Source organism: Cucumis melo, chromosome 6, assembly GCF_025177605.1.
Source record: "Cucumis melo cultivar AY chromosome 6, USDA_Cmelo_AY_1.0, whole genome shotgun sequence".
NCBI classification, from domain to species: domain Eukaryota; kingdom Viridiplantae; phylum Streptophyta; class Magnoliopsida; order Cucurbitales; family Cucurbitaceae; genus Cucumis; species Cucumis melo.
Window position 1 is genome coordinate 11,708,964 of NC_066862.1, and position 9,232 is coordinate 11,718,195.

The 9,232-nt window shown below is 32.3% G+C and overlaps 1 protein-coding gene across 1 annotated transcript; it reads right to left on the reverse strand.

Moving 5' to 3' along the window:
• Positions 1 to 2,507: 2,507 nt before the first annotated feature.
• Positions 2,508 to 5,936, reverse strand: LOC103496168 (exocyst complex component SEC15A-like). Its single transcript, XM_008457916.2, has 2 exons — positions 5,563 to 5,936; positions 2,508 to 5,082 (listed from the first exon to the last, which is right to left on the reverse strand). Exon 2 carries the CDS (start codon positions 5,066 to 5,068, stop codon positions 2,699 to 2,701), a length of 2,370 nt encoding a protein of 789 aa, XP_008456138.1. The 5' UTR covers positions 5,069 to 5,082; positions 5,563 to 5,936; the 3' UTR covers positions 2,508 to 2,698.
• Positions 5,937 to 9,232: the final 3,296 nt, after the last annotated feature.

Sequence of the window (9,232 nt, forward strand, 5' to 3'; positions counted from 1 at the left end):
GTAAAGGAGGAAAATGAAGATCCTGAAAGATATTCTTGATATTGATTGTGGACAACAAAGGGAAAGAGAATGAGATTAGAGTCTTATCCACCACGACGCGAAAGGCTGCAACTTAGTGGGAAGAAGGATGTGAGAATATCAGAGTTGGTTTATCTTTACATAAAGTAAAGTTGTAAATTGTAAATTTGTACTTCTGTAAGCATTACGTTAATAAAGAGGAGTTTCAAGTTATTTCGTTGTGTTATTTCTTGATTGTTTCCGCTACGAAAGATGTGAAGGTTTCTATGGTTAAAATGGATGAGTTTCACAAAGAGAAGAAAAGAGGAGTTGTTCCGCTCACTAAGTGTTCGATGCTTGAATATCTAGGTGACACACTTTCCATTTGGTCACGTGGTGTGACATTTGGGGCAGTACAATGTAGTACTTATCTATTATTATTAGAAGACCTAGACTCCTCCCTCTCGATAACTTAGGCTCCCCTGCACAGTAGTAAGGAGAATGTAAGTTCCCTTCTTCTAACACAAGGCAAAACAAGATTAGGCTTATTTGAATGAAAATCGTCGTCCCCACAAACCAACACGGCATCCTCTAAAAATTATCAGAAGGTCACCCAACATAGGATTGTTCTAAGCTAAGCACATTTAACTTTGGAGTTCTTATGATTGAGCCACCGAAAAAGAAGATGCTACCTTGTTGTTATAGGTAATAAATTTTTAATTCTTTTAAGTCTTTCTTGATCTTAATTTCATGTCCTTAGGTTCTCTCTCATTCATACGTGATATCAATTCATTCAGGTCTCTCTCCTAAACTCAGGGCATTACACCTAACTTCCATAGCAATTAAGTGCTTAACAAAGGAAGATGTCGACAAAAGAAACAAAAAATGGAACCACCGATAAGGAAAATATCTTGTATAACGAACATTTTAGTAGATCACCCCTTTTCAAAACAACACCAATGCAGTTGCACTTTCGATAATTGAAGCTATAAAACAAATATTGTCAATCTCATAAAGTATAACAACTTCAAATAAATTTATCACTATACTAACGATATAGACATTTTAAATTTAGAGTTATTTTTCAACGAAATATTAACCGTTTTAAGTTCATATACTAATTATGAGAGTAGTCCTTTTATGTCAAGGGTATTTTTGAATTTTTCAATAGTTCAAGTGTATTTTTGAAACAAAACATTAATTGTTTCCGTCCAAAACTAACGGTAAGGTATATTTGAACTCTTTTTGAAAGTTTGAGAGTATTTTTGAAATTGTTGAAAGCTTAGGGATATTTTTGAAACAAAACACAAAGTTTAAGGACATTTTTTATAATTTAGTCTAAAAAGATACTTTCTTTCAAAAGTTAAATATTGTCTTCGACTTCTGATTAAATTTTCAGAACTCCCCCTGCTAGAAATCTTAACAAAATCTGAAGAAAAACATAGACTAGAATTTTGATTCCCGCTTGTTTCTAGATGATCGTAAGAATGGTTCTCATTCCCTAAGCTCTGTTCAAAATTTTAAAGGAAGGGGTTTCTTTTGTTTTTTTTTTTTAAATACCAATAAAAGATCATTTGTTACAACTTTTAAAAGAAATGGTACTTTTTAAAAAAATTACAAAGTTAGGGTACTTTTTACAATGTAGTCACACACACGCATATATATTACTAAACTAATTCAAGCATGCTGTTAACCTAAAAAGATGCACATAAGCAGTTGTAAAATTCAAGCCTGTTCTAATAGAATTTTATATTTTGAACCTTTTTGCAAATACAGATTTCTTTGAGTACTTTAAAGTAAACCACATTCCTATTAAATCGTCTTTGAACTTTTCCCTATCTTAAAGGATTATTAAATATTGGGTTAGGAAGAATGTTCTGGTTCCCATGATCTAAGGGTGAGTTTGGATTTCAAGGATTTATGCAAAGTGAAAGTAATGGTAAGTTGATCTAATTTGTACTCCAACGATTCCCGTGTTAAACGAAACCCTAACCCTCGAGTGTACTGTGTACCTTTGTCCAACAAAAGAAAGGTTCCACATAAGGTTAAGATATATCATAGACTTGTACTACCCTTTATCTTTGCAAATTCTGTACTTTCAGTTATAATTTTGGCTACATTTCATTTTTTAGGTCATTTCTAATATTGGGAGATGGAATTCTATCGACGTTTAATTTACAAAAGTGGGTTAAGAGGAGAAGCTGATGTTATTCGTTAAACGTAAAAAGTGGTGATCGATAAAAAGACATAAATACGAAGTTAGCTCAATAAATGTGTACAGCTTACTTTCTATTAAAGTTGTTTGTCCCATGTCAAAGAAGTTTGTGGGCTAAACGGCCCATTAGCTTTTTAAGATTTTGAATACCAAGAATGGTTTGCGAATCAAAAGATCATGAAAGCAGTTTTTAATGACATTATCAAATGTCTAAAATCTTCTGGCAGTTTCAGAACTATAATACGAAGAGTGGCAAAAGAAAATACGAGCAAAAATAAACTGATGCAAAGAAAGATAATGACCAAGAGTTTCTTCAAGCTCGAAGATGAAACATGCATTATCAAATGAAACAATTGGCCATGAAATAATATAACACAAAACATCCAAACAAATCGCAGCAGAGAAAAAAAATTGTACAGGCATTGAATCAATAGGGCAAAAAGAGTTGAGTTCTTACTGCTATTGCACCCATCTCTTCAAGCCTTGTTAGGTGAAATCTTTCAGTCTTTTCTTCAGCATGTCCATTGACTTCTTTCGACTGCTTTGTTTCGCATTTCTGCTTGAAAGGCTCCCAAAGATCCCATCAGGAGAATCTTTGAATTTCTCACATATACTAGCCACCTTCTTGTAATCCAACATGTTATAGTTCTTCTCTCTTATCTCAGGATTTGTGAAGTTTTCAGGTTGATTGCTCAGCAAAAGGTTAATAAGTTGTCTGGCTTCTACTAGAGAGTTCCGAAAACTACCCCCTTCATACACTTCACTCAGTCCAATGCTGTGGAACCTCTCATCTGCAAATGTTTCCAGCACCTTTAGATCATTGTCAATAGCCATGACTGCGTTAGCATTGAACCTTTTGACGCTATCACTAAGAAAAGCTGCAAAAATAGAGTCGGATATGTGTTCAAACACTCCACTTCCAACCTTATACACGGCTTCTATAGGTAAAATCTGTTGTACGGCGGACATTATAGTGTCAAGATAAATAAGCACTTCATTTATATAGTCATTTGCATTAGCAGAAACCTCCTCAGAAGTCCAACTAATATTCTCTGTAAGAGCCATAAACTCATCTATTTTGGTATTCACCAAATTCAACAATGCAAGATAAGCTGCATCTCTTGAAGTTTTGAGAACAATACTAGAAGCAGGATTAGCTTGTGGCCTTTCCACTGAAAAAACAGGCGTCCCGGATAGTTGAGCTGCATAGCTAAGGAAAAAGTCGCAGGCTCTTTCCAGGACAGTTATATTTGCAGCAATTTGCATGGCTTGAGAAACACCAACGGAGCTGCTATGAACAGTATCGAGTATTGCTTCAGTTAAAACATTAGTTAGGAGCTTGTCCAGATACTTCTTCACAATATCAAAAGGATTAGAATGTGCACTGTAAGACAAATAATCAACAGACCCTTTAATGAAGGACCTCACAATGCGGCAGACATCAGGAACTGTGGAAGAAAATGTTGCTATATATGGAAATGCAGGCATTATATCTGAAGGCTGGAGATTAAAGGAGATAACGTTGTTTTCATAATCACTATCTTTTTTTATAACCATCTGCTCATATAAGTCATTAGCAAGAACATCCACAATCTGCTGCCGACACTCTTCCAAAAGAAGTTCATGGTATTTGTCTTGGTTTTTACTTATGGCCTCAAGAACCGGGGCAATTTCATACCCATACGGTCTAAGAGCAGATGCCAAAAGAGTGACATAATCCTTCACCAGGAGAAGGTGGGTTGCAGAGTCCATGAGGGAAAATTGTTCTTCCAGCAAGGATGTCAACTTGCTAACAGCAGTTTCTAACATTGCATCAACACGTTCAGCTGATAATAACCCTTTAGCAGTTCTCATGACACGATCCTCCACGATAAAATATCCTGCAATTTGAGAAAAGAATGCCTTATATGATTCGACAAAAGGCTGAGTAGAGGAGATCTGCAAGTCTGCCTTAAGCTGCAGCATCCGATTCCTAGAGTAATACTCACGAAACTGCTCTTGGATTCCAAGGCTTGTATGAATGTGATATGCACGATAAAGAGGTGCTAGGTCAAACTTTAGAACAGAGTCCTCATCAATATCTTCAAAATCTAAAGTATATACAAAATCTCCAAGACCTGAAATGCTTTGTTCCTCGGCTTTTCTCTGACGTTCTAACATTTCGTCATCTCTTTGACGAGCAGTTGCTGCATGACCGATAGCCGTTTGCCCAACAACCTTGGCACAACTTCTGATGTAAACAAGCCATTCATTAAATTCATTTGAAACTTTTTTCTCAATGTGAGATTTAATCATAGGAATTCTTGTCTCAATGACAATTCTTAGTGCCTTGACAGAAATTTTCTCCAAATAATTTTTCTCGATCAAATCTATAGTTTTCAATGCAGGGTAGAACTGACCTTCCGAGATATGATCATTGCATTTGGCACAAAGTTCCAACATCTGAACACAAGTCTCAGACATTTTGATAGCTTCAGTCACATTTTTTTTAATAGAATAAGATCCAAGAAGTTCCTCGAGTCTGACCAAGAGAGCACTGCCTACCTCTTGCAATTTAAAATTATCACTAGATAATTTACCCTTCAATTCTTCAGCATCGACCAATACACCACGAAGTTCATCAACAGCACGAATAAATTCTTCATAGTGAGTCTTGCACAGCTCCTCGATTTCAACTTCTTTCTTCTTCACAATGCTCTTCAACTGATGAAGAAGAGTTTCTGGCCGCCCCATTTGAAATGCATATCTCACAATTGGAGCAAGATCATCCCCGTTCCCACTTAATGTTGCAAACACCAGATCTTCTGTAGTTTCCCCATTCTCTGCAGCATTTCTCCTTTTTGGCTTTACCTCCATAATTAAGATTAACTCTGCAAAAACATACGCATAAATTATATATTTAATACAACATCTATATCCTTTGCAAAAATTAACCTCGGTTCGCTAAGCAAAATTATGCTAGAATGAGAGTGAAGAATTGATATTCAATCAACACCCATTCAAGAAAGAATCACTAACAAAAAGTCCCTAAAGCACTTGAGCACCTAAGATGAGGAGGGCTTAAAAAATGACCCATGTACCGTCAATTACAAAGAAAGTGGAGTTGAAGGAATTTCAACTACGAAAAATTAATTGAAAAACGAGAAGAAGATGAACTGTTTCGCTTGCTTCATGAGGCAGCCCGTGAAGTTCTTTAGGGCACACCTCCAAATCCAAAACCAGTCCAAATCACCAATAAAAACTTAAAAGCACAAAATTAAAAACAGATTCGTTTCGTTTCAAATAAGACACTACAAAAAATTTCTCCAATAAAGAAACACAACGATATCAGAAGCAACCGGCAAACAGACCTTCAATGGAGAGTTTGATCAAGCATAGAGAGGTGAAGACTGAATGAAAAACAGAGAGATGGCCATGACCGCTAATGTGAAGTCGGGAAACATCATTGGCCTCCGATCAAGAGAGGCGATAACCACAAGGTAACCTTCCAGTGAAAGAAAGGAGTCCCGGCTCCGGGTTGAACAGTGAACGAGAGAGCCCAAAAGAGAGGGAATTCGAGTAGGCTGAAATGAGGTCGAGTATGAAGATTCAACCTTCGGTTAAGGGAAAGTGAAGAGATGGTTGAGAGAGAGAGAGAGAGAGAGAGAGAGAGTTTTATGGAGAGATGGAGAGGAGATTTTGAGGTTGCTTCTGAGAGTGCCAGTGCAAGGTTGAAGACGAACATGGGGCGGCAAGTGTTTTATTCGAAAAAGTTGGTAAATACATCATGTTTTAAGGCTAAAAGTGTAAATTTAATAATTAATTTCTTTTGGTATAAATTATAAAATAGTCGAAACATATTTATATGCACGTATTGGTTTGAAAATCCCAAAAAGATTGAAGTACCTGTAACATATAAATCTAAGTCCCCATTCTATAAGCTTACATAAATCATTTTAACAATTAGGTTAATATATCTTCAAATAAGCCTATCAAAATAATTCAATCCTCAATATTTTTCCTTTGATTATTTAAATACAATTAGAATTCTCAAACAACTTTAATTTTACATGAAAAATCTTCCAAAAAAAAAAAATTGTATTGGCTTATAATACAAATTCAACATTTAGTGGATGAGATATTCATTCATTAGTTAACTTATATAAGAAATCTTTTTAAAAGATTTTACAGGGGTAAACACACATTCATTAATCATTATAATGCAAGTTCGTTCATTAAAAATGAAGAAAGATACATTTTGACCTTAGAGATGATAATTAAGAGATTTTACATTCAAAAGAACCATATCTTAGTGCAATTGGTGCACTTATGTATTCTATTAATAATACAATACCAAATATTGCATTTTCAGTAAATTTATTAGTTAGATACAATTCCTCTACAACAAAAAGACATTGAAATAAAATTAAGTATATATTTTGTTATCTTCGAAAAAAATTGATATGAGTTTATTTCATTCAAAATAAATCAAATTTCGATTTAGTTGACTAAGTAGATTTTGGATATTTATCTATTCACATATGGAGAAATTATTATATCATGTCAATCAGAGAAACAAACAATAACAACTTCATCAAATCATGCTAAAATTATTGCAATGCACACGACAAGTCAAGAATGTGTATGACTAAAGTTAATTATTAAGCACATTCATGGAACATGTGCCTTGTATTCCGGTAAATTTTTTCCTATAATCCTATACGAAGACAACACAACATGTATAACTAAAATTAAACGATGTTATATTAGAGGAGATAAAACAAAACATATTTAATCAAAGCTTTTTTACGCTCATAATCTTGAAAAAAATGGTGACATCACAATACAACAAATTTGTTAACTTATTTACAAAATCATTACTTGCCGCAACCTTTGAAAAATTGGTGCGCAACATTTAAATGCGGCGACTCAGAGATTTCAAATGATGTTTCCATGAGGAAGAGTACATTGTATTTTTGTAAGATATATAAATTATATGAAATATGTATTCTTTTTCCTTCACTTAGACTTTTTTTCCATTGGGTTTTTTTCTTGTAAGGTTTTAACAAAACATATTTTATATATGTAATGGACATTTAAGAGGAGTATTATAAACATGATTAAAAATAGATATCCCATTATGATTATGTCTCTATTATGTCATATGCCATTCCCCTTTCCATCCAACTTCTTTGCCATTGTGCCATGGTGGGTTTTGTAAGGCACACTCATATAGGTAAAATTTTCATATAAAGGGGAGAAAGTGGATTTTTTTTTGAAGACTTTCTTATTTTCTTAATTTATTATTTATTTATTTTATTTGTATATTATATTTAATTATTTTAATATTATATTTTCTTGATTTTCGTATTCTAATTTGGCCAATTTTTACACCATTACTTTAATTGTTTAATGTTTATAGTTGACTTAAATATATTTTAAGAAGATAGTATTTTCAATAAATATCTATTTATGTCAATGTTTTATTAATAGTTTGATCACAAAAAAATTGAAGAAATATATTCATAAAATCAAACTTAAATGTCAGCATTTTGCCTTCAACAAGCATAATTTTATACGTGACTATTTTTAAATGTAACAAAATGAATCAAAATATATACATAATATAGTAAAATACCACAATTTATTTACCATAGATCATAATAGACCAAAATAAATTATTATATGTGTCTACTTGTATCATGACAGACAAAAATAATAGTTGAGCTTGATCTATCTTGATCTATCACAAATAGATTGTTATATTTATAAATTTTTAGAAGCTTTGTCACTAAAATGAATTTTCATTTGTGCATCATTTTTCTTTCATAAGCTTTTGTTTGTGTAATGCCCTAGACCAAGTTTCAAAGTTATCTCCAAACCAACGTGGATCCTTTTAGCATGCTTTGTTCGCATTCATGCATCTTATGAGAATTACTAGGTGGTCATCCAATAAACAATTTTTTAATGCTAAGCATATTTAAGTTTTTGAGCAAAGTACACCTTGTTGGTACATGCAGTAATATTCAATTATTTTAAGTCTTTTTTAAATTTACTTTTATGTCTTCATGATCTCTATCATTTAGAGTATTGTTAGTTCATTTATGTCTCACTCTTAAACTCAAGACATTGCAATTTTTTTTTTCATATTCGTTGATTTTAACTAATAAAATTTTTATTTTTATTTTACATAAAATTTACACAAATTAATAGTTGTTTGGAAGGCTAGAATGTAATCAAGATTAAGATTATGAAGAATTTAAAGTGTGTTAGAATACATAAAAAAAATAGAGAAAGGAACATAATTGAAATAGTGAAACATGAAAATGATGTGAAAAAAAACTGAGTTGGAAACTATGAAAATGAGATAAATTTGATATAACAAATGAAGACCAAAATAGTTAGTCCAAACATAGATTTTAGATAACATTAGTTGTACTTTGTTTGCAATAGGATCGTAGTGTCTTTGTAATTGACAACTCGCAATGATAATTTAAGGTATTTTAAGGGTTAAAAGACGAAAATATTTATTTTAAATTTCCCTTGGAAGTTCCGAAATATTACTAATTATAACAATGAGAATGGTACAATTTGCATTACAGAGATTAAGAAAAATATTAACCCAATTCTCAATCTCAAAAAGGCCATTCTAGATGGAAATCAAATAAATTAGATTACATTTTCAAATGTTTAATTTAAAAAACAAGTTATTTTGCAAAAAAAAAAAAAAAAAAAAGGAGTTTGAAGCTACTAAAAATAAGTTTTTAAGTATATTTTAAACAATTTTTTGAAAAAATAAATTTAAACAAAGTTAGAGTTTTTTGAAAAATATAAATTTTTTAAAATCCAACCCTAATTAATAGACAAAACACAATTTTTGTCCCTAAAATTTAGAGTTGTCGTGTCCCTAACTACAAAGTAGTTCCTAATTTAGTTTTACACGAACAGAATTTGACATGAATAGGATTAAAAGTCTAACCGGTGAAATCATATAATTAATTGGCAAATAATTTGAAATTGAATTTGTTCCAAACATCAAAA